We start from the raw sequence: 26,178 nt of genomic DNA on the forward strand, positions 1-26,178 counted from the left end.
TATAGGATCGTTTACGTCCTAGCGGGAGTGACGATGCTTATGTAATGAAACAAGCGTTAAAGGATTATAAAAGCAAAGAAAAAATTGAGTTCGCTCATGTTGCGGCTTGGGAGGTTGTTAGAACAAATCAAAAGTGGTCGCCGGTACCTTTGTTGAATGAAGAAAGCTCCGGTTCGGGTCTAAAAAGAAAGTCTTCGGATTCGGGAAATTATACACGAGGATCACCGAATGTCGAAATCTCGAGCGGATTCGATATTCCCGACATAAACGAGGATCCTTCACCACCACCACCAAGACGACAAACGAGAAAGGAGAAAAAGGACAAAGGGCCGTCTTCAAAAAACGAAGATCCAAGAGATATAACACACAAATTCGAAGAGTACAAAGCCATGAAAAAAGAGATAATGGAAATTAAACGTGTACGAGAAGAAAAATATTTGACCTTGGCGGATGAGCAACGAGAGGCGTTGCGACAAACAATGTTCAACAAGGACTTGGAGACGTATAATCGGTCTACCGACAATGTTCACCCGAAGATGTTGGAAATCACACTCGCTAGAAAACGTGAGATCGCAAAAAAATATGTTGGAAATGTAATGTTTTATTTTTATTTAAGATGTAATGCTTTATTTTTAATTAAAATGTAATGCTTTATTTTTATTTTCAAAAAGTTTATGTTTTTTCCATTTTATCTTAAATATAAAAAAAACATAAAATAAAAAAAAAGTTTGCCACTCAGCAAGTGTTTAAACCACTGCCAATAATTTTCAGCAAAGTTTAAACACTTTTGACTGATTGACATGGCGCGTTCTGATTGGTCGGTTTTTTGGTTTGCCACTTCAAAATGTTTAACCACTCATTACACCCTTATGGTAAGTTTTGAGATGGGAAACAATAGACGACGTGGTTAGGGTTATAAATTGGGTAACCCTCCTGAAACTGCGAAGGCGGTGCCCATGGATGATGGTTTCAAGGATCGGGTGGATAAGGTGTTCGGGTCAATCTCATCCTCATCAACGTCATGGTCTCTCACCGACGCACAGGTCCAAAGGAGAGAGTGGAGGCGCGATGAAACTCAAAGAGACGATGATCGAATCCCCGTCTTTTCTTCTTCTTTCAACGACGACGACGACCTGGACATTCGCTCCTCAATCGGATTGGATCCTACCCTCGATAACGAGGTGAGGTATTACTACTATTATTATTTTTATTATTCAATCAGGTAGATTTACTTATGCTGTTGATTGTAGGAAGAGGAAGATGCATATGATAAGATGGCACAAGGGAGGGAGAATGGTGGTGATCGCTTATATATGAAGGACGTCACTGACCATGGCCTTTATTTGAATGCTCATAATGTTCATGTTCTCCCTACATCTCTCCATCAGGATCCCCGAGCTGCAAAAACTAGGCTCAATGAAGATGACGATGATGCTGCTGCACTGCAGGGAAGTGATGAAGCAATGTTGACTTCTGAAGATGCTATTGTAAGCATCAAGCCGATACTGAAAAGGAGGCAAATTTATGACTGTGAGGCGGCCAAGCCTGCAAAACGTGTCAGGTTTCACTCAACTTGCAAGAGTGCTGATGCCGCCCCTCCTCCGGAGAGTTTTGGTCTAACCCACAAAACATCAGGAAACGGGCGTAGCGTTCCAGATTACATTTTGAATCCTTCAAAGTACACACGATATACTTTTGATGATGAATCTAATAGTGAAGCTTATTTGAAGTTGTTGGAGCAAATTAGCAAGTCATCAGAACATGACACTGTGGGGCAGAAATCATGTGGTGAATTGCCTAAATCGGTAGTTTTTATTCCAAGAAAAAAAAGAGGTGATAACAGTGAGGAACAGGTTAAGCAGTCATCTACTCAAGCATGCTCGACCGTTGGCATTGCTGCAGTGGAGGTACAGCAGGGTGAAATTAGTGAAATGCAAGAAGATGGTGTTTATACCAAAGCTAGGAGTCAGAAGCCGGTTCGTCAATATAGGTCCAAAATGGAGGAATATGATGACGATGATATTCCTTGATGTTATGTTTTCAGTTTTGTTTAGATTGTTTTTTCAGCTTTTAAACTTGAGAACATTAGCAAAACTAAACTGGTTTTGGTGACTGGTCTCATCTTCTTTGTAAGAAGAGAGCACTTGCTTGTTTTATCGGGTGCCATATCTAAAACGCATGGCTGTTTTACAGTTGTATAACACACGGCAAGGTATATCGGCATCTGCACTTGCATGGTGATAATTGAAAGCAATCAGTTTTATTATTATGGTATAAAAACCTCAACTGTATATAATAAATAATAATCATTGATACATAAACAGAATGATCATGTGTATAGCAACTATACTATAAAGCGAAATATTTGGTGAATTCCCAGGCTGTACAACAAGTGATGTGATGGAGACTACAACTTATCTGCAATCCTGACCATTGCATCTGCAAGCTTATTAAGAACTGAAAATAGGGTATTTGCCTCATCTTTGCGTTGTTCCCTGTCTAACTGAGAGTTGGCATTCTGAATTTCAAGTTGGGAGCTAAGCAATCTGCCATTCCTTTCCATGGCTTCAATCAATTGCTTCTCTAAAGACATCTCTTCTTCTTCTTCTTCTTCTTCTGCTGCATCTCTTTTCCTCTTCCTGTCCCTCTCCCTCTCCCTTCCTTGGGGGCCTGGGCTAGTTTCTTTGTCTACATCAAAACAAAAACCTAACTTGTTAATGATATCCACATTACAAGCCACTAGAATCTTGATCCAAACAGAAACAACTTACCTTGTGCTGCTGCTGGAGCTGGAGCTGGAGGGGGAACCCCTTGAGAGAATGACTCATACTCTGTGGCTGCATAATAACAATAATCTTGACTATAATCAAATAGTTTTTTTAAGAATAAAAAGTTACAATAGCCATCATTTCCAATACCTGATATTGGAGCGGGAGCAGCTTCCTTGATGCCCTCGTCAGAGAAGAGGCCATCATCTGCAGCGGCCGTCCTTCCACTATCGAACACAACTTCGTTCTCTGTCGTCTCAGCCGACGGCGCTAGTGACAGAACCAAGGAGGCGGGCGAGGGACCTCCACCATCCAGTATATCATAGACTTCTCTATCAAAAAACCCAGGCAGCTTCCTCTCTCTCCTCAAATCATTTCTCATGACCCAGAAAGAGTCGGCTTCTTCTTTAATCTGGGACTCCCATTCCTTAATTTTCTTGAAATCTCCGGCGAGATTGCTCCATCTTTTCCGGCACTGAACAGGGCCACGGTTGACCCCATGGCGCTTACAGTAAGAGGAGACGGAAGACCACTTGGGCTCCACCTGAGCGAGAACGGCGGTCCTGCCACGGCGGACCCGGTTCTCTGCGACCCTCTTGCCCTGAATAAGCACAAGGAGCTCCTGCCTGGTCCACCGGGGCAGCCTGGGAGCCTTGCTGTTGAGGTCTTCGTCGGGGGGGAGGACGACGGGGGCGAGAGTCAACCGCTCAAGCGCCATACATACATGTGAGGTTTTAACTGTAACGGCGTTGTTGTTTGTGGTAGGGGAGGGGTCCTTTCCGTTTAGAGGTGGGAAGGGACAGGGCAGGTCATGTCATGGTTTTGTGAGGGAGGTTAGTTAGTGCTTGCTGCTAATCACTTTCTTTCCTTCCCATTAATCAACTCTCTTTTCTTTTCTTTTCTTTTCTTTTTTCTTTTTTTCCTTAGATAATAATTATTGTTATCTCTACCCTGCCACTCAACCATAATAATATGCCTTATCAACTTAAACGTCCCTTTCTTCTCATCTTTATTATTATTATATTTTCATTTTCTTTTACACCAAACCAAACCAAACGCATCATTTATTACTAACACCCCTAATTGTATCCACCCTCCCTCCCTCCCTCCCTCCGTTTATTATTATTATTATTATACACAAACACCAACACACCCTTTTTTTTTTTTTTTTAACGGCCAACGAATTCTCCAAATGGGCTACTGGCGAAATTCACCACATCGGGATACACTCGCCTCCGAACCGGGGAAAACCCTCACCTAGGGCCGAAGCCCGTGAACACTCGCCCGAAGGCACGACAGTGCGGTGAGGTAAAACCCGCTCAGTTCAAGGATCGAACTAGCGATCTCCACATATTCGCCTAGTCTCCCATCATCACCAGGTGCCGCAGAAGATAATGGGGAGAACAGGAATCGAACTTGGGTCCCTTAGAACACCAAGACTCTCCCTTACCACTCCACCACCACCTCATTGACAACACACCCTTTTTTTTTAACATTCGTTTTTCACCCAAACCACTAAAATCGAATCATAGGATTAGACCTGGCAAACGGGTTGGGTGGGTTCGGGTCGGGTCATGGGTCAAAACGGGTTCGGGTTAAAATGGGTTCGGGTCAATTAAAAAAAGGGTTGTTTTGGTTCGGGTCAAAACGGGTTCGGGTTGGAACGGTTTCGGGTCGGAACGAGTTCGGGTCGAAACGGGTTTCGGGTCGGAACGGGTTTCGGGTCGGGCCGGGTCGGGTCAGGTTAGTTAAAAAATGATTGGCTAGCGAACGAATTGTAGAAGAACGATGTAGAAGGGGATTCTGGCTACTGAAAATGAATTCATAATATAAAAAACATCCATTCTTACTTCCACTAGATCCAAATTAACTTACAGAAACATATCAACAAATTATTATTAATTATTAATTAATATAAAAAACAAAGACATACAGTCATAGAACTAGTATTAAGAACACGTAAGTCCTGCAGTACCATCCATAGCAATAGTCCTCACCATATTCTCTCCCAAATGTTGTGCCACTTCTAAAACCAACCGAATCGAGTTATCCAAAACCTCAAGAGCCGTGAGGATCGGCGGTAATCCTTAGCTAAACCCAACATCAACAACAGCATCGATCACCTCACACACTTGTCCGATAGCACCGGCACCGGTGAACTCGTCGGTGATCTTGCCGTCGTGAGATCCAGCGACGGTAGTTGGTGATAGCGGAGATGGAGCGGCAGTTGAGGTGGAGTAGGTGGTGTAACGGGTGAAATGAGGGGGAGGGGGTGAGGGAGAGTGGAAGAGACGTGTGCGGCGGAGGATCTGGTGACGGGGGAGCGGTGGAGGGAGCGGGGGAGGAGTGTGGCGAGGAGCTGCCGTGAAGACATGGTTAGGGTTTGTAGGGTTTGAAATGTATGGATTGGCAATGAACAACCCGTTCATTCCTTCTAATTTTTTCTTCCACCCATTTTCACCCATTTCTTTTTTACCTTGACCCGTATTAACCCGTTCCATCCTTTCCCTCTTTTTATTTTGACCCAGCTTGACCCTTCAAAGATAATATTAAAACCCAAAAAGACCCGTGAGGTTATTTTTATGACCCAAAATGACCCAAAATAAGCTATATGGGTTACTTTTGCCAGCCCTACATAGGATAAAATAAATAAATGGATAGCCAGCCAGCCAGTCTACAGTTAACATAAATGATGGCAGTAGCAATACAAAAGATAGAAGAAGCATCATCATGATCATCATCCTTAATACAATCTCTTTCTACATTCTGAAGTCCCACAATGACATGGCAGCATCCTTACCTTCCCATTCTTGTCTACAACGCTATCAAGGGCATAACCGTAGTCATATGTAAGTTCCTGTTTCAAGCACCATCTCCTTGTTAGCACAACATATGATCTTGATTACCTAAAATTAACATGACCTACCTACCTGCATGGGGGCTATATCATCAGAAGCAAACAGAACTATTCTTGCTAGTTTTAAGTCATGGTGTGAGCTTAAAACACACTGTACAAAAAGGTTTGGATCACAGCTGTGGTTGATGAACCTCGCAACATTACCAATACGCCCCGCATCTACGCAAAACTCAGGCTCAGCAAATTCCTTTTCATCTCTTCTTCCCAAGTCAAATACATCTCCCAGCCTCCTCTGGAAAATAAACCTTAGTTAGAATACCATATTATGATTATGAATTGTAATTATCTCACCTCTCTTCCTCCGATCCCCTTGATCGTTTGCCAGCAATCAATTTCAAATATATAGTCATTTTCAGCAACACTGTCCAGCTCATTTGTCCTCCTAAGCTCTCCAATATATTCACATACTGGTGCACCTGATGGGATAAAGTCTTTGGTCTTCACAGCCCACCCTCTATCACTAGTACGGAAAACCTCAAGTTGATATTTTATCCCTTGCTGCGATATGCGGTTGATGCAACCAGGTCCACATCCGCAGTTTGGTCCACATTCAAACACAACGTCCTTTGCTTCAATCAATCTGGAACATCATCATAATAAACTCACAACGCCCCTAACTAACTAACTAACTAAAGACAATTACTAGGATGGGTTACTTAGTTACTAACCTCCCCCCGTTGCTTCGTACATATGGAAAATCAACACCGTTAAGTCTAGCACAAGAACACCTCTTGGGATTTTTACAAGATCCTTTGCAATCACATCCATCCGCATTTGGAGGGAGTTTCAGATTGCTCAAAATTTGGTTATACTTGGTATACGTAAATCCTATCAATTTTCAAACTTGATGTGTTAACCTACAAGTTGCAACTATATATATATAAACACCAACACCAGATATAGCTAGCTTACCAGTAATAGTGGTATCATCAATTGTATTGACAACAGGTATATGCACATCTTCTTGACCTTCACTTATATCCAGGCACACCATCCTTAAAAAGGTAACCGTGGAAATAAGTTGACTGTTTTTAGAGTTAATACAAAAGTAAATAATTTTTACAGCCATGTGTTAAGTAAGTCATACAGGGGCGCTTTGGCAGGAACCCTTGAACGCCCATTGCTACACTCGACCTGTTTAAAAATAAAGCTCAACTGTTACTTATACGATTTACAAATTACATACTATATAAAATGATAAATTAAACTGCATATTTAACCTGATTGCTTGTCAATTTAGGCTGTCCTTCAAGCCGTTTCAGGAGATACTTGTATACAACAAAACCAGACACACCTTCTGCAGGCCAGCATTCAGAAACCTGAAACGCCACATATGTGATCCCAAAGGCCGATGAGTGAGGCGTTGGTTACTAAAAAAAATGCTAAAAAGTTGAATATATGAACAATAATAAATACGCTTCTTGAGTTGAAGAGTTGTATACATATTTTGTAAATTTCTGTGAAATGCTTCTTACGTTGTAGTTTCTACATAAAGCTTTTATATATATTGAGCTACTTTTAGTTGTATATAAACTTACATAGAGGTTATTAATATATTAATTTGTATTTACTTTCAATTATCTAGAACTTATTCACAAAATATATGAATCTATGTAGACAGGCGCTCGAGGCATAGGCGCCTCATACCCACAAGATACGTGAAGCGAGCGCCTTGGTTTTGTCAAGGCGCAAAACTGACCAGATAAAACCGCCTCGTGTAGCAAAAACACTCTTCAAATTTGCTCTTATGTACTTTCTCATGCAGTTGACCAGTATCTGGACAAATTATACTACACAGAAATACTAATACCCATATACACGAATTTTATAATTTATAAATGAAGATTGTCCAAGTGTGTTTTGTTAACAATACAACAAGGTCATCTACAATATGACTTTCAGCCTGCGCTGATAGATTAAAAGGGATATGTGACATGGCTATAGAGTGATTTTATCTTTTACAAATCATACAGGATTGGTTATTTCTTGTTGCAGATGCACGGATGTATGAATATACTTGAATGATATGAGCCACGCAATTTAAATTAATGTGCATTAAAAATCATCAACTTCAACTAATTCGGTTTAAATGTTTTGTTGTTTTACATATCATATGCTATGTGCTCAGATGTTAGAATTGCATAGGACATCATTCTGTTCTGCCATATTAATGTTGTTATATTTCATTAAATCATCTCATGTATTAAATTTGTATCGGTTTTGTTTGTCTTCTTGTAAGTTTATGGCAGTAAATCAAGACACATAGCGAGAGAGAAATGAAAAGCATTTACCTTGTAGAGGCCGTCATAAGTGTATATTTTCAAGTGATTGTCACCTGCATGACCCCGAATAACCCTGACAGGTATAGATTGTTTCATACTGTTCTGTATACACAGACACAATATAACATAAATATATATATATATATATATATATATAGGGGAAAGATAAATCGAAAACCCATGTGAGTTGAGAAAACCCAAATAAACCCTATGTAACATTTTTATTTTTTTCTAAAAAAAATAGGAAATGTAATATAAATGTACACGGACCTATTTATGAAAAAAAATGAAAAAAACGCTTACTATTTTTTTTAAAAAAAAATGTTGAAAATTTATATGTTACATTTTTTTTGGACATACATATTATGTAACCTGAAATTTTGTAACATTTTTAAAAAAAAAACTACTTGGTGTTTTTTTGTGTTTCTTTTTTTAAAATGTTCAAATATATGTATATTACATTTCCTATTTTTTTTAGAAATGTATCTTGAGTTTACATGGTTTTTTTACAAAGGTTTTCTGAGTTTTCTCAACTCAAGTGGGTTTTCGATTTATCCTTCCCCTATATATATATATATATATATATATATATATATACATATAATAAAATAAGGCAATTGACATGAACGATAAGTTTTTCTCCCTTACCTTTAAAGCCAAATTACCACATGACATCTCTTGATGTTCACTACCCGTAAATCTATTTCCATCTTCACCAGTATAAACAATATCTTCAGAGTTATCTTCATATTCACCAGATAATACAATAGCTATGGCTATTGGAAAAGTGTACCCTTTGAACTCCTCCTGTACAAGGAGATAGTGATATAAATTGTTATTCTGAAAAAAGATAGTTTCAAGAGGTCACAATACAGTGGGTGAAACATTATTCATCTAGACCTAAATGAAGTCATACATACCGTTATTTTGCAAGATACTCCCATATAATCAATGCTATTAAGCCAGTGACTATGAAGACCTAAAGCAACCATTTCTGCTCGTGAATAAAACTGATAACCGACATCAATACCTGCATGCAATCAAAAACTGTCAGGAAATCGGACCCAAACAAGGTTTCCTTCATCTGACTTGCAATTCCATTTCTATTTTTTGTTTGACAATGGAAGGCCCAGCTCCCAGCCTGTTGTTGTATATCAAAGTATCAACGGATAGGGTTTTCCAAGTTTCAAACGAAACGAATGACAACGGTCGATCAAGATACAGAAACACCACTTGATCAGTTCCGCCGGGCGAACCTAAACGAAGTTTCGGATACAGAAACACCCCCGAGACTCACGATCAGGGTTCAAAGAACACCACCCAAGTGGCCAAACTTGAGTTAGCAATGGAGAATAACAAACTGGTAACTCAAAATGAGAAAACACGGTCGAAAGTTTTAAACATAAAAAAGCACCGCCATTAACATTCAAAAGTTGTTTACATATAGAATGAAACCCACTACCTCACGTCCTAAATTCAAGGAAAACAAACAAACTGAAGTACTACTTATGAAGCAAGAAAAACAACTAGATAAAGCTTAGCCCTTTTAAACACTTACAATAATAACCTAATTAATAATTTAGTTATTGGGCATCTCAGAGAAAATCATACTCGTAGAACATAAGTAACTTCGGGATGGAATAGAAAAAAAATCTTAATATAAAACATATAAACAAACTAACATTGATCTAACAATAGTTGCAATTGCAAGCCAATAATCAACTTACATAGATTAAAATTTTCAACTAATAGTTAAATATGGAAATAAAAGAAGTGGGAATAACCCACACATGGTGGTGACGTGGGTAAGGGCCATGCATGGTTTTTTAACCTCCATCATGGGGCTCCATATGATCCAAACTAAGTCCACCGCATATTGACCCGTTTGTAGCATCCGACCCATTTGTAACCCTATCACAGCCCCCTCCACAATGGAAGTTCATCAGACTCCACAACTCAATATAACTAACAATAGCCAACCAACTGGACTCTCTTTGTTGGAATTTCCAATTTACAGATTGGAAAATCAATACAAATAAAAAGGCTTGAGAAAATAACGTCGATATGACTAATAGATCGCTTCCAGATCTTGATCAAGAAATATTTGAAGGATTGGGATCTCAAGCCAAGTTAACATACAACTCAACAGCCAAAACTCAAGTTGAGTGTAATTCCACTCACCCCTATTGATCTTATTCCTCTTTTAACTCAACTTAAGGCAAGCATTAAAGTTGAAGCTAAGCCAAGACTCCAGATAAGTCAAAAGGCAAGTCAAGGCCATATTTAAAAAGACAAATGAGGTGTACAAGACAAGGCACACAAGTAGAAAGAACAAGTTCATGCCAAAAACCCTTTTAAGGTGTTGACTGTTTTGATGATAGTGCCTAAAAAGTGGACATTGACGAAGTTTGACTACATGTTATCTTGAGTTAAAGAAAAAGATTCTAGGAGAGAACATGTAGTCAAACTTCGTCAAACACAATATACATATGAAAGACCATTATTCATGGTGAATGTAGATATTGCGTAAAAGAATATGTTGTCATGCAGACAGGCTGACAGGATACTACAAAGTTCACTCATTAACATCATACATAAAGCAAGATCTAAATTTAAAGAATCAACTATTTATTCACTTACCAGGCAAGTGACCAAATCTTTTTGTAGGAAACAAGACTTCATTACACTCTATCATCTAAGTAAAGGAAAAGGGTGCAATCAGTAATACAATAGACTTTGAACTAAAAAGTAAAGTAAAGCAAAGAAAAGATACCTTAGAGATGGCCTTCAAATCAGGACGCTTACCCCCAATTTCACATACACCCTCTTTCTGCTGCAATGCTCAAAGATTGAAGACATTTGTAATTCAAAAATAATAAAATACAGCAGCTAATACAAGAAAGAAACATGTAACCTTGAGATCAAGATGTTTTGCAAGTGGTATGGTGTCATTTTCACATGCATATTCTTCCTGCTGCATGAATGATGTGTAAATTAATAAAGTGGAAAAGATGATGGGAGGGAATAACTTAACTTAGTTGAAAATACCTGAAAAAAGTGAAGGTAATATTTGTTGTATATTCTAAGAGCTTTTTTGACCCTTGCTTTATCAGTTCGGGTATGAGGCACATAAGAAAATGCACTCAATTGAGCGGAAGGAGTTTCAGCAGCAGCATCCAGGCCCTCCAAAAGAATTGGTGGGTGGTGTTTGCGAGGGGGCCCGTAATAAGGTCTTTTACTCTCATGGATTTCTCTTAGCCGCGGACTGCATCTTTTCTTCTCCTCAGATTCCTTCTTCTGGACCCGCTGCCCGAATTTTTTGGTGACTGAAACATCCAATGTCCCATTGCCCAAAGACTCCATTCGCCTAGGGTTTCTGACAAACAAACAAACACAGCATTCGATCAAAATCACAGCCCCTAGGGTAGGCTTTTAAACATCATCAGCATGAACCCACAAAACAACATCAATGGCAGCAGCAGCATTCAGATGAAGAAGAAGAAGAAGAAGAAAGTACATACACGATCGATCCAGGGAAGAAGAAGAAGAAGATCTGACTGACTGACTTGGGCTTTTGGGGGAAGGAGAAACAAAGTACCAAAATAATATTCAATACTTTGAACCCCTACAAGCGGGAGATACAACCAGCCCAACATATTGGGCTTTTGCTTTACCTAAACTAGGGGTGTCCAAACTGCTCGGCGCTCGAAGATCGTTCGACGATCATTTGAAAAAGCTCGGAAATTTGCTCGTGCGATTCCTTGCTCGATTAAAACCGAGCCGAGCAGCTCGGTTCGGTTTAAAAACGAACTGAGCACGAGCATAGATACGCTCGCTCGTCGCTCGTTCGGTTTCGATCGAATTTATTTTATTATATATATATATTATATTTATTAAATATATATATATATTATAATTATTAAATATAATAAACATGTAACATATCCAGCCCCTAGAATCCTCATATCTTCAGTTCAAAAAAAAGAAAGAAAACCCTAATCTCTTTCAACTCTTCAGTTAAAAAAAAAACAGAGGGGTGTTTTATGGGTTTCAATTGATGTTACCGTATCAAATTTTATGTTTTGAATTCAATTTTTGATTGAAGATGTATGGAATGACTTCAACGCGTGTTTTTGAAGTTATTTTGCATTTTAGATGTTCTTAAACATTAAACATTTGGATGACATTTTGTGTTTATTTTTGTGGGACTTTTTATGTTTGTATTTTGTCAAATTGTTAAAGTGTGTGTGAAACATATAAGTTGGTGAATTTTGGTGAATGAATGGCTGTGTAGGAATGCTAAATAAAACTGAGCAAAAGCGAACCGAACCGAGCGGCTCGGTTCTAAAGCGAACCGAGCACGGGCATAAGATTTCCGCTCGATTTCCTAAATCTGAACCGAACCGAGCGGCTCGGTTTCAAACCGAACCGAGCACGAGCAGACCTCCGTTCGGTTCGGTTCGGCTCATGAACACCCCTAACCTAAACATCTCGATAATCATAATCATAGCCGATCAGTTATGTGGTTTCGGTTAATCGGTTTTAAAAATTATGGTGAGTTAGTTATGGGTTACCTAACCATGAACTTGAGTCTAACTAAAAATAGCTCAAAACAATATAATTAGGCATTATTTGGGCCTGGAAGTTTGATCTTAAAATTTTTTAATCATAGAATATGTTTTTAGTGCCCATTTGTATATATTATATCTCTTATACAAAAAGCAACAAAAAGGTTTGACAAGCAACAAAGAGGCGTGTCTATTCCAAGCAATATTCATAAACCTATTCGTTGCATCTTTTTCGAAACCGTCATGACTATTCCGGTAACATCCTTTGGTGAGTTTAATTAGGGTCGGTAGTGGTCTTTGTAAATAAGTTCATTCATACAGAATCGTTAAAACAAAGCCAGTTTTTTGTTAATTGTTCGTGTTCATCTTAATTCATATGCGTTTATTGATCCGATTTGAGGGTCATTGAATTGGTACCAGCGCAAAGGTTGTGAAGAATGGATCAAGAAGAACACGATTAGGGGGTGCGTCATTTCGATTACTGGTCATAACAAGAAGAAGAAAAGAAATCGGAGAGACCGATCGGTTGTTAAAACTTCAAAGTTTAGTTGAACACATAAAGAAAGTGCGTTGATATGATTTTTATGTATTAAGTTGCTTAAACAGCAACGTTGTTGCCGAAAATTGTAACTTTGAACGACAAAATAAAACTGCTTTTGATTTGAAAGAAACGATTGCGTGTGTTTTGTGATAAATTACAATTACAAATGTGCATTTATAATATATTGATGTATTAATCTGTTTGAACGATGCCTATGTTGCTATTAAATGTTTTTGATAATCGAATGCAAATGATTTCAGTAGGAATTCGTTCTGTTACATGATAAAATGCAATTATAGATGTGCGTTAGTTTGATTTCTCCATATTTTGCTCTTTGAACGATGACGATGTTGCTGTAAATTAGTGGTTTCTGATCTGAAAGAAATGCTTTCGTATGAATATGGAATAAAATGCATTTACAGATGTGGTTTAATTTAATTTTTCGGTGTTTTGTCGTTTAACGACGATGACATTGCTGTAAATTGTTGACATATCTAGAAAACTGTCATTAGTATTTTTGTATTTTGTCGCTCAAAGTTGCAAACCACATGTTGTTTTCCATTTATAAGTTCTTTCATTTTATAATTTTATCCAGAAGAAGATGGGGGCTCCATATCTATGTTTATGTTGTTCATTTTCTCAAATCTATATCACCAGGAGCGCATAACCTGTTTTTTTTTTTCTAAAAAACTAAGCATTCTTCACCGGACAAAGAACCAGTGACGCCACAGATGATCGGAAGCATTGGTCCTTACACCATCTTCGTAATGTTATAACTTGGCCAAAACCCGATGTCTTAAAAACTCCGTCTTCTTCTTTATCTCGCCCGATGCGGTTGTTGGAGGTCGCCGGAAGGCGATTTGAAGATAGTAATTAGTTATTTAATAAACTCATTAGGGATAAAATAGTAATTCTACAAGAGTATTTTTAATGAAATGGATAAATATGTAATATATTATGTTTAGGAAGGTGAAATATGTAATTAAATTTAGAGATTAACAAGGCTTCTTTATGAAGGAGAAATATGTAATTAAATTCAATAGTTGGGGAAATATGTAATAAGACTACTCAGAAGTGAAAAATATATAAAAATCCTTTTTTATATGATTGTAGAACATGTAAAGAAAAAATATAACATCCATATCATAATCTTTTCTTATTCATCTTTGCAATTTGGATTTTTATTTAGTGAAACTAATTCACAAATATGTTATATATTTCTTGGGGAAAGTTATTGTACAAATAAAGTTAACGTACTAAACGTACGAATAGCATGAAAAAGCAAAAAGCACACGGTGACATTTTTATAATTATCTGTTTGTAGGGTAATTATCAAAATTACTCTACAAATGATACTGTAGAGTAATTTTGATCTTGTTAGATATAATCATTAAACCAACCCATCAGTTTTTGGTATGCTTCAGTTCAATTCATTAGATTATGGGTCGTTTAATTCAGTTTTTCTACACACCCTTGGTGATCGGTATCAAATATGAGTCGACTAAAGGAAGATTAAAATGGGTTTACAATATTTTGGATGCAAGTTGAATGGGTATGAAAATTGTGGTTGAGCTAATTCACATGCAACAATGGGATTATTTCAAACCCTTAATGATATCAAGAGAGACATAGGAACCATAATCGACTAAGGGATCATAATTTGTGGAAGACGGCATCTAACTAAACTAGGTGTGTCCTTTTTGATATTGATGCCACTTACATCTTTTTTTTTCTGTTAATTTGAAGACAAAATGTTATGGATTAACGTGACCAATAGGGAGAGGGTGATGAGACACTAAACTCAAATACAGATGCAATTCAAATATATAGCTAAAAATGCGAGCATAAACCAAAGATCGGGAGGCACGATCGACTTATGTGTGGTCATGATGGATTATTTGAAAGGTGTGTGTTGGCCATAATTCATCGATATGGTACAAGTTTGTTGTTCCCTTTTTTTACCAAGACTTCGCAAAACAATTTTACAGGAGGATGGTTAAGAAAATACTACACAGAAATAAGAGTAAAAGAGAGTGTATTTTTAAGAAACTAAACTTATTAGGTTTCCTACTGTTTTGGTCAAAAACTAACAAGTTCAATTTAGTAACCAAAACATAGAAAGTGAGGTAGTGTGCTTTTCGAAATAGTGAGTTTAAGTCTGAGGATCCCTGGAATAAGTTTCAAGATCTCGGTTTAGAAAATAGGTTTGTGGGTTGTAAAACTGGATCAATCGGTAAAAATGGAATGAACATATAAAGAAAACAGTAAGTATGGATGAACACAAACGATTTGTTACGGGGAAAAGCCCTTAATATCTTAGAGAGATGATCGTCGGCACAAAAACCCCAGGAGTTGGAAACTACCTAGCTCTGATATTATTAATAATGCACAAAGGTTACAAGTATGGAATTGTTTGATCATTGCTAAGTGAATACAGTATGCTTTGTGAATGTTGTGTGTTTTTCTAAGATCCCACAACATTTTCAAGATCCATAGCATATCTAAAGAAGAAGAAGAATGAAGAACTTTCCGAGAAGATTGATGACATGGCTAAGCTTCCTGACGTTAGGAAAATCCACTCAGCAGAGTTGCGCCTCAAGTTGTCTCTCTGCAGCAGGAGCAGAAGGATCTCCAAGTGGTGCATCAGAAGCAGGTCCTCTAGCTTGCCGATGATGCTAAAAGGTCTATTGCCCTGAGTGTTCTTCAGGCCAAGATAGAGATAGAAGAGGAGGCTTTGGCTGAGAGTTTTGATGCTAAGGATTGGGATCTCAAGGGCTGAAGGAAATAGTTGCGAGGCTTGGTGGGAAGGTTGAAGTTGAGAAGCCAGGGGCAGAAGAGGCTGAGGCTATCAATGCAGGTAATGATCATAAGGCCGGATCAGGTGGTGAGCAGTGTAGGTGGTTGAACATGGCAATGATGGATATTATTGCATAGGGCGGAGCCCTGTTTTTTATGAAGCTTTTATTTGGTTTAACTTGTGGTTATGGTTGTGGGAAATTTTTTTGACTTTTCTCTATCTAATGTGGGATTTGAACAATGGTAGTGTTTTGGTTAAAAATTGACAATAAGATTTACTTAACCGAATTGAGAAAGTGAAGTAAGGTGCTTGTGGAAATAACAAGTATTATGCTCAAGATCCTAAATTGACAGTCAAGATCCTGGTTTAAGAAAACAGTTTGTAAAGTAAAATATATTGAATGCGATGAACACAAAGAATTGATCACGGGGAAAAAGCCCTTGATCTTCTCCTTGAAGACGATCATCGGAACAAAAAACACCGAGAGCTGGAAACTACACATCCCCACTAGTATTAATGTCGTAATGTATTAAAAAGGTGAAGATTGATCGATCGAACTATGTGTTACAATTGCAATAACAGTGATTGCGAGTGAGTGTAGAGTGTTTGTAAAACTATGTCTCTAAAATGATTCAATCAACCCTTTTTATATTGCAATACGTTTGTAACACCTCGTAAAAATCGTGTCTAATAATGTGTTGACACGTGTCCCTAATCCTAATTATGTCAAACGTTGACTAGGAGGGACTATTTTTGCCAAACAATGAAAAGATGAATGTGGAGGGACTAAAAGTGTCAACATGCATAAACTATGCCTTTGAGTAACCTTATACGGTGTTTGTATTCTCTACGCGAGCCACTTATTGGACGAACGAAACCGTTAGTGAAAGTAATTGAAAGTTTGTGTATTGGAGGGTTAAAAGCGTCAACATGTTAATTCATACCTCTGAGTGACCTTTTAATGAACCGAGAGCCTTATGATGTTCGGTTATACTCCCGGGTATACCTACTAATGGTCTTAGGGAGTTATTGAGCCAAATATGTCAAATATGAAAGTTATATAAGAGATTAATGGCATAGGGACTAAAACTGCCAACAACTGAAACCTATAGGAGGCCGCCGCGGTCCGCGGCCCCCTTGGTTGATTCCGTCGCGGGTCGACAGACGACAGGGGGTGCCCAGCTCGAAAATTCTGCCTTGGCCTCTAAACAAACAGCCAAAACGAGTCAGAATCGATACCAGGGGCTTATAGCTGGTTTGGACATGTCTTGGGACACTTGTAACTCTCTCAAGACACCCCTTAACACCTGGTAGCAACATGGATCCCTTTCCTCAAGTATAAATATGTGCTAAGTTCATTTATCACAACTTGCACCTTCTTTTATCAATCTTCTTGCTCTCTCTGGAAATTCCCAGCTGAAGGGAGACTCCTCTTTAGTGCAAGTTCGAGCTAGGACCTTTTGTAAGTGTTCCTACCTCCTACATTTTCGTTTTTAGGCTTTTAAAAGCCAAAAGTCAAGTTTTTTCGATAAAAGCTTTGACTTTCGGTTTAGACCTTAATGGTCCAGCCATTGTTCGAGGAAAACATGGCTACGTGATCGTAATTAGGTAAATATTAATCCCTCAAAAGGGCACCTCCTAAGAATCAAGTTTGCTTCGTCAATTGACGGGTCAAAGTTATTAATATTAAAAAGTCAAAGGGGTCAGTTTTGAAAATAATCATAATCTGATAATGTAGGTGTTATTAAATATGTTTTAACACTTTCATAACTTGGTAATAATTATTAGAACATGTGTAAACATGTCAGCGCGTCAATTCCAGGTTTAGGGTCGGTTCGCAACCGAAAGTCGCGAAGTTTGACTTCTGCTTTGACTTTCGATTCTGACCTGAATTAGATTAGTTTCCTACTGTTTTAAGGTTCCATTATGACCATATTATTATGTAGTATAATCCTCTGAGGTTATATTGCATGGTCATAATAGTAGTCTGAGTTTTTATGCAAGTTCCATTATTATGCTAAACTTTGACAAAAATGCCCTTTTATATAAAAATAAGGTTTTAAACATTAATGAACTTGCAAACGGTTTACTTACTGATATGTTAACATGTTTAGCATATTTTGATGTTAAGATTCTGATCATAAACTGAGTTTTATTATGATATCGTAAATTATGCTTTTAAAGGACCAAAATGCCCTTTTAGCATCTAAAATGGTTTTTAACATAATTTCTTTATAAAACTCAATACCTACTGATGTAATGTCATAAGTAGAATTATTTGGGATGTCAAGTCAGTTTATATTCTGAGTTTAACTACAAGTTCTTGTATTATGTCGACAAATGACGATAATGCCCTTATGGCACTTAAAATGGTTTTAATCATGCTTTTCATACAAAACCTTTTTACCTACTGATGTGTTATACTAAATAACTTATTTTTGACCATATAAACCTGGTTATAACATCAATTTTCATAAAACATCGAAATTATCACCATTTAATGACTTTAACGCCGTTACGACGCATAATATGATTTTTAAACCATATTTAGCAACCAAGACTTTTTGCCTACTGATTTTAAAACTTATTTAAAATATTTTTATAGTAGGTACATGTTATAAACTCAGAATCCCAAATAAGCTTTTAAACTACGTGTGAAATGACCAAAATGCCCCTACGGTGCGTAGTTTGGTCTCAAACTATAATCCACGCATATATTTGATATCCTACTGATATATATATATCATAAATTAACTATTTTTACAGAATGTTTATGATCATAACATCAGTTTACATGCAAGCTCCTTTTTATAAGTCGCTAAATGACCAAAACGCCCTTATGAGGCTTAATTCGATTTTAAAATCTTAACAGGCATACAAGTTGATATCCTACTGATATTATAACTTGTTTAAAGTATAATGACATTTGGAACTTGTACATAACTCATCCGGTTACCCGTTAATGCTTATACGCGTACGGTTCGACTTATGTAACTAGTTTACATAAGTTTACTGAAATGGGTTTAACCTTATCATTTTAATCTCAAATTCCAGAATGTAAATAGTTTACCCATATTCTACAAGTCTTAATACCTGTTAGGTTTAAACTACATTCTATTCCGGTCATCGCTTAATCTAGCATATCGTACCGTTTTTAACATTTTAAGCTAGCCGGTCTAAGTCTACGACTTAAATAGGACCCGTTAGCACTCTAATTGGTTATTATTACCATTATTCCAGACTAGAGCCTTCCAGTAAATGCTACCTACACTTACCTATTGATTATATGACTGAGTTATTTAAATCATGCACTTGATCGAGTTTTAGCTCAGGTAAATACTTTTAACTTATTTTCCCTATACTTTCTTGGGATACGCTAAATTATTACTGCTTGGTTGGGTATAGGATCATATGCCGGATTGTGGCTACAAAATCCGCATAACCCGTTTAAATCTGTTTTGTTTGATAATTTAAACATTGGGGGTTAACGCGACCGTGTCCTGGATATCCTCGGCTCATTTAAGTTACTAATGGCCACGACCAAAGCACGGGGTGTAGGCATACACCCGACATATGCGAATGCTAAAATGTTTTTACACACTAGTTGGGAATAACTCCTTTGTGGGTTTATAAGTGGTGTGTCAGTTAATCATGTCTCGGTTTCTATATTGGGCCACATATGTATTGACAAACATGTAAAACTGTATACAAGATTAAAATTTTTAATTGTCCCAAGTTATAAAAGATTTTCATGTGCCTTGTGCACTTAAATCAATTTTGGAAATGTTTTCAAAATGTGTCGGTTAATTGTATTTACCAGTGTAAATTGACATGTTTTCAAAAGACTAAGTTACATGTACAACACGTAATAGGCTGGAAGCTGCTTGGTATTGATATAAGAGGATCTTGCAAATCCTTAGATATGCCTAAAGTTTGTTGAACATCTTTTGTACATTTTTATGATCCGCCTGTGGATCTTTTATTACGAACCGTCTGTATATTATTTTGAACTTTGGACACTTTGGTTTGTAATAATAATTTATACTCCAAGACTTCCCTTGTGCTATTTTGTGTACATTGACTATGATGATATCAACTACGTCACGATACTCCCCACCGGGCCCACCGGGTTAAGGTTAAAATATCGAGGTTTGACAACATTAATGAATCCTAACTAAGCTTCCGAGAAATCAGGGATTCTGAAGAGAATAAGTCAGTGACCGTTAGCGGCTTTAGCTCTATTTCGTTTTCTCGAACCACTTCTGCGACAGTTAGGGTGCAAGCCATCCACTAGCCGTTAATATTGGAATATTCCTACAAGATATCCCCTAAATACAGAAGCAATTGATTAGTAACAATAATGTTTAGGGTCTTAAGTTCCATGAGGATCCTGCTACATGCTAAACATACCGGTATCCTACCACAAACTTACAGAACTCAAGATCCTGACTATCAAAATTCTACCCCAAACAGGTAGTTGGTGGCTTGAGGGGATGGGCCCAGGTTTTGGGTGAAGCTCAAGCCATCATTTGGTTTAATTTGTGACAATGGTGATCCGGCCTGGATCACTTGTTTCAATTTCCTGCACTTTAATCATTAGTAAATATACTAGCTTTTTGAATACTTGCCATGGTTTGTTTGTGATGTTTATTCTTTTGTAAATGGGGATCCCCAGATATAAATTCCTCTTAACATTTTGAAAACTCATTCTAGGATCCTTACAAGGTAGTTAAGTATTCTAAAACAGATCTTTAAAATCTTGTTTTTATAAAATCATATGTATTTTGGTCAAAAATTTGTAAAATAAATTTAGTAACCAAAATATGAAAGTGAGGTTTGGTTCTTGTGAAATTGTGATATTTTGTGTTCAGGATCCTGAGTTTCTCGTCAGGATCCTCAATTCTGAAAATGAGTTTTACTTGTGAAGACCTCAAATTTGCGGGGAACACTTATATAATTGAAGAACAATAATTAACACAAACGATTTGTTACGGGGAAAAAGCCCTTGATCCTCTTGGGGAAGATGATCTCCAATACAAAAAAGCCAGGAGCTGGAAACTACACAACTCCACTATGATTAGTATATAAATGTGTACAAAGTTTGAAGCTTGATCGATTGAATCTAGGTGTTATAAAGGGTTGTGGCGTCGCGCTACGCGACGGCCCTCACGCCCCGCGAAGGAAGAGAGCAATACTTGTCGCGGCCCGTGACAGGCTTAAAGCTGGCAGAAAAATTTTGTAGTTGCTTGTTTTGTTTTGCGATCTTATTTGGACATGTTATAAATAACATTTAACTAAAGCATTCCATGTTTATGGAATGTAGGTATACCATGAAGTGTCGGATGACGATCAAGCTCAATGAAGAACCGAACACGATCAAGATTCAAGCTTCTGCATTACGTTGCGTCGTCACATTTTAAGCGACGATTATATAAATATGATGCTAAAATGTTTTAATTTCTTAAAATGTTTTAAGAAACCCTCATTTTCAAATGTATGTGTAATCATAAATACCCAATTATAGTCGAAACTTATATTAATATTGTTAAATAAAGTAAAGGTCTTACAGCATGGTGGTCCGTCTTGAACGTTGATAGCAATTGACACCTAAGCCTCGTGATCCTAAAACCATTAATGAACTAATTTATCTAAACCGAGTTAAAACATTTAGTAACCCTAGGCTTTGCAATTGTTGAACCGGGTGTGAACCTTGTTCTCATTTATTGTTTCAATCGTTAATTAAAGTTTTTGTGCATTATTTCAAGTTCCTAGTAGTTAAATAATCAAAGCAAATTTGCCGGTCCATTCCGACACACTTTCAAACAAACAAACTGATAAATTTCTTAGCAAGCTTCATAATTTGTGACAAAACCTTTAAAGTCAATCAAGTCCACACATAAAGCATAAACTCTTCGTGGTTCGATGCCTTACTACCACCAACACATTGTTAATGGTAATTTGGGATTATAAATTTTATCTTTGACCGGGGCGCGACATTCCAATCACATTATCATCATCATCAAGAAAAAAAACATAAATTTTTAAAAGTAAGTTTATACCTTACAAGAATTTTAGTGGGTTTTGATGAGATTTTTGATGATGTTAAGCTTGCACCTCCTTGGAATCACCTTGGAACTCCCTTGTGTAACACCTCGAAAATTTATGTCCAATAATGTATCGACACGTGTCATGAGCTTTGAACGTGTAGAAGATTACTTTAGAGGGACTAAAATTGACAAACAAGGAAAGTATGTGAATATAAGGGTTCAAAATGTCAACAATGGATAAATATAATTCACAATAACCCTACATGATGTTTATACCCTTAAACGAATGAGTCATGGATCATACGAAGCTAATTGTGAAAGAAAGTGAGGAATTACAAACTACAGGGGTTAAATGTGTCAACATGTTTGAAGTATACCTCTGAGTGACCTTTTAGCGAACCCGAAGCTTTGTAATGATTAATTATACTCACAAGAATGTGTGATAAAAATTTCACAAAGTTTCGTTATAGTATGAGAAAGTTATGACAATATTCGTATACGAGGGGATAAATGCGTCAACGTTGAAATTTAAGACTTTTCGGTGATCGTATGAATAACCGGGGACTTAGTAAAGTTGGTTTATGACTTGGGGTCCTTAAAAGTCAAGTTTGGGGGTTAAAATTGCAAGAATCAAAGTCAAAACCACCTTTTGGAAGGACCAGGGACCAATTGTGCAACGTTTGAAACTTGGTGACCGGATTCAACCCCCATACCGGCCGCGTAAGACCTGTAAGGGTCCTTAAGCGGGCCGCCTGAGTCCCCCAGATGCTGAAAATAAGCACAGCTGCCTGTACAGCCTGTTTAACCGACTTAGAGAGCTTGTTTTTGATACTTGGGGCTTGTTTGATGGTTTTAAAGGACCTAGGGACACTTGGAATGATCCCATAACATCTATAGACTTGTTTGTAATGATCCTAAGGCATCAAGAACTCCTATATAAGAACCCATTTGTTGCAAGCTTGGACACTTGCATTCAAAACCTTCACAACTTGGTTTCTGGAGGTTCCTGGAGCTCAAGACTCATTCCTAGTGATCATTAGTCGTGCATAGGACCTTGGTAAGCATCACAAACCTTTCTTAATTCCGTTTAGCTTAGATATTTAGCGTAAAGTCAAACCATCGTAATTAAGATTTGACTTCGTCATTAATCTTAATTTGTCCAGTCAAATTCCAAATTGAAAGCACCTATGGGCTGGTAATTATGTGGGCAATAAACCCTTAAAAGGGCACCCTCTGATTCCCACTCTAACTAGGTCAATTGTCGAGTCAAACTTGATCTTAAAAAGTCAACAGAAAGCTTATTTTCAAATTAATGCATAATTAGCAATGTAGAAGCTATGCAACCTATTTTATCATTAATATAACTTGGTAATTAATGTAAGAACATGTCTAAACATGTTCAACTCGACAATTTTCAGTTTAAGCTCGGTTCGGAACCGAAAGTCGCAAAAGTAGACTTTTGCTTTGACTTTCAGTTCTGACCCATTAGCGCATAGTTTAGAAATGCATTAGAGCTTATTTAGGACCAGGTTTCATATAAGTATAACCCTCTGTGATTATACAACTTGGTTCATTAGTTATCCGATTCATATGCATATTTCCGTTAAATGCCTAAATGTTGACTATTATGCCCTTATAACCTTAAAACGTGAATTTTGAAAATGCAAAAGAGTAGAAACCTTAGGTACTGATTTATAAACTTGTACCTAGAATTTGACATCAGTTTGAGGTCTAGATTTAGAGTTACGCTCAATAGCGTAATTAGAAAACTTTTTAGAAATTAAATGGCGTAATTAGCATATAGCCTATCTAAACTCAATTTTTTATACCAAAATTTTACCCACTGATATAAAATAATATTTTGGGATTTTTGGAGATTTTTATTTATTTCTAGGCTGATCATAACCAAGAGTTCTAAGCTTAATTCGGTAGTTGTCGTTTTGCCCTTTTAAGCTATAAAATGAGTTTTACAAATCCTTTTGATACCAAACTTTTTTCTACTGATCTAATATGATAAATAGAATATTTTAAGCCTTCTGGATAGTAAAAATATCAACTTTCCTTTAAGAACCCGGAAATAGCTCAAAGTCGCCTTTTTAAGCGTTTTTTAGCATTTTTAACGCATAGTATGTATTAAAACCATATTAGATATGTAAGACTTGATACCTACTGATATTTTAAGCAAACTTTTATATTCTAACAGTAAGTAAAAGTTTTTGAAGTCAGATTCCGAATTTGACCTTTAAACCTTAGGTGAAATTACCAAAATGCCCTTTCAGTGCACAATATGGTTAGAAATGATAAATTTCACATATAGGTTATACCCTATTGATATAACTTAGTAAATTAAGTATTTTTACTGATTACATCAGACCCGAAACTCAGAATTATTTTTAAACTCTTTTATAACCTTTTAAATGACCAAAATGCCCTTACGGGGCATAATTTGAGTTTAAATTCATATGGGCCATAATAGAAGATATCTTACTGATGTCACAACATGTTTAAGGTATATTAACTTAGGAACTTGTATATGACTCTTTTGGTTACCCGTTACGCACTTTTCGCGTTCGGATCGGCTTATGTAACTAGTTTGCATATATTAGCCGAAACAGGTCAAACCATATCGTTTTCATCTCAAAATCCAGAATGTGTTTAGTTTACCCATATTAAACAAGTATCCAAGATTGTCGGGTCAAAACGACATTCTAAACCAGTCTTCGCTTTATCATGCGTTTGAACCGTATCTTCCTTTTGATAACTAACCGGTCTAAGTCTAGGCTTAATTAAAGACCCGTTAGGATTCTAATAGGTTATTAAAAACCTTCGTTCCAGATTAGGAGCCCAGTAAAAGCTACGTACACTTGCTGTATTTGATTTATACTTTGCTCAGGTAAATACTCTTAACTTATTTTCCCTATACGGGCTTGGGATACGGTACTATAAAAGTACCGCTTGGTCGGGTGTGTGTTGTCATTTAAATCGTATTATGATTAATGTATTTGCATGACCCGTTTAATATGTATTATTTGGTGTATGGCCCTTGGGGGTTAAATGACCATGTCCTGGATATCCTTGGCATCATTCAAAGAAATGGCCACGACCTAAGCACGGGGTGTAGGCGTACCACCTGACAGATGCATATGTAAAAACTGGTAGCCCACTTAAAGGAAATAACCTTGTGGGTATTATACCTGTGGCGTGTCAGTTAATCTAGACCGGCCCTACAAACCGGCCCTGATGGACGACAAATAAGTAAAACTGTATACAAGATTATTTTTGAATAATTGTCCCAAGTTATAAAAGATATTTTTGCCTAAGGGCATTCAAACTAATCTCAAACTCTTTTCAAAATGAGCCAGTTAAGTTGTATTTACCAGTGTAAACTGACGTATTTTTCAAAAAGGCTAAGTGCAGGTACTATACGTAATAGGCTGGCTACTCCAGGCATCAATAATCAAGTCTCACAAGCTCTAGATGTCAAAGTCTGTTGAACAGTTTTCCTTTTTATTCGATCCGCCTGTGGATCTATTTCAACTATCTTGTGATACTTAATATTACAATTTTATTCAGTTGAAATGAATCTATCTTTTTGCTTCCGCTGTGCATTTATAATTTGTGTTGTTTGACTATGATGATATCAACTACGTCACTATACTCCCCACCGGGCCCACCGGTAATACGGGGAAATATCAAGGTGTGACACCTTGGATCTTCAAACACCTTTGAAACTTGCTTGGATTGGATTTCAATCTTCAAGAGATGAACAAATTTTGAAAATGGAAGTGATGGTGGTGGGTTTACGGTTTTGGAAAGAGAGAGTGGAAGGGATGAAAAGTTTTGATCTTGGAAATGATAAGTGTTGTGTGTGTAGAAGATTTAATGATTGAAATCTTTCATAGCTTCAACACTGGGCAAAAAGGAAAAAGGTGGGCACCCTATGGGGCCGCCACCTACATGCACGCACACACTCTTCATACACACACACATATATATATATATATAGAGTTAAGTTCACGTGAAAATAAAATAAACGTACGAAACGTACGAAGTGAAAGAAAAGTCAAAAAAGTGGCGGTGTCATTTTGGTAATTATCACCAACTTCAAAATTACTCTGAGCTTCTGTAGAGTAATTTTGTAAATGTTCAGGTAGAGTAATTTTGGTCGTGTCGGGTAATTATCAAAATTACACTAACCCGCCCCCTACCCCCAAAAACCTAACCCCCCCACCCCCCAAAAACCTAAAAAAACCTAAAC

At 37.2% G+C, this 26,178-nt stretch overlaps 3 protein-coding genes across 12 annotated transcripts; 1 reads left to right on the forward strand and 2 right to left on the reverse strand.

Annotated features, from left to right (window-relative positions):
• The first annotated feature begins 886 nt into the window (after positions 1-886).
• Positions 887-2,266, forward strand: LOC110896107. The gene is made up of 2 exons (XM_022143550.2): positions 887-1,181; positions 1,251-2,266. The coding sequence occupies exons 1-2, from the start codon at positions 957-959 to the stop codon at positions 2,028-2,030; spliced, it is 1,005 nt and encodes a 334-aa protein (XP_021999242.1). The 5' UTR covers positions 887-956; the 3' UTR covers positions 2,031-2,266.
• On the reverse strand, positions 2,242-3,720 carry LOC110896108 (trihelix transcription factor ASR3). The gene is made up of 3 exons (XM_022143551.2): positions 2,919-3,720; positions 2,772-2,837; positions 2,242-2,688 (listed from the first exon to the last, which is right to left on the reverse strand). The coding sequence occupies exons 1-3, from the start codon at positions 3,484-3,486 to the stop codon at positions 2,408-2,410; spliced, it is 915 nt and encodes a 304-aa protein (XP_021999243.1). The 5' UTR covers positions 3,487-3,720; the 3' UTR covers positions 2,242-2,407.
• A 1,684-nt stretch (positions 3,721-5,404) lies between these two features.
• LOC110896106 (histone-lysine N-methyltransferase, H3 lysine-9 specific SUVH4) lies at positions 5,405-11,613 on the reverse strand. Of its 10 annotated transcripts, none has more exons than XM_022143546.2 (15): positions 11,489-11,613; positions 11,016-11,343; positions 10,882-10,938; positions 10,741-10,797; positions 10,608-10,662; positions 8,888-8,997; positions 8,616-8,807; positions 7,977-8,069; positions 6,906-7,004; positions 6,773-6,819; positions 6,598-6,680; positions 6,354-6,513; positions 5,977-6,265; positions 5,699-5,917; positions 5,405-5,625 (listed from the first exon to the last, which is right to left on the reverse strand). In XM_022143546.2, the coding sequence occupies exons 2-15, from the start codon at positions 11,328-11,330 to the stop codon at positions 5,512-5,514; spliced, it is 1,890 nt and encodes a 629-aa protein (XP_021999238.1). In that variant the 5' UTR covers positions 11,331-11,343; positions 11,489-11,613; the 3' UTR covers positions 5,405-5,511. The 10 variants fall into 10 exon arrangements, with proteins under 10 accessions (XP_021999238.1, XP_035836413.1, XP_021999241.1 ...); XM_035980520.1 differs by having other exon boundaries at positions 5,695-5,917; positions 8,616-8,774; positions 10,741-10,800; positions 10,882-10,941; XM_022143549.2 differs by having other exon boundaries at positions 5,695-5,917; positions 10,741-10,800; positions 10,882-10,941.
• Between the last annotated feature and the right edge of the window lie 14,565 nt (positions 11,614-26,178).

Source organism: Helianthus annuus, chromosome 12, assembly GCF_002127325.2.
Source record: "Helianthus annuus cultivar XRQ/B chromosome 12, HanXRQr2.0-SUNRISE, whole genome shotgun sequence".
In the NCBI taxonomy this organism is placed as follows: domain Eukaryota; kingdom Viridiplantae; phylum Streptophyta; class Magnoliopsida; order Asterales; family Asteraceae; genus Helianthus; species Helianthus annuus.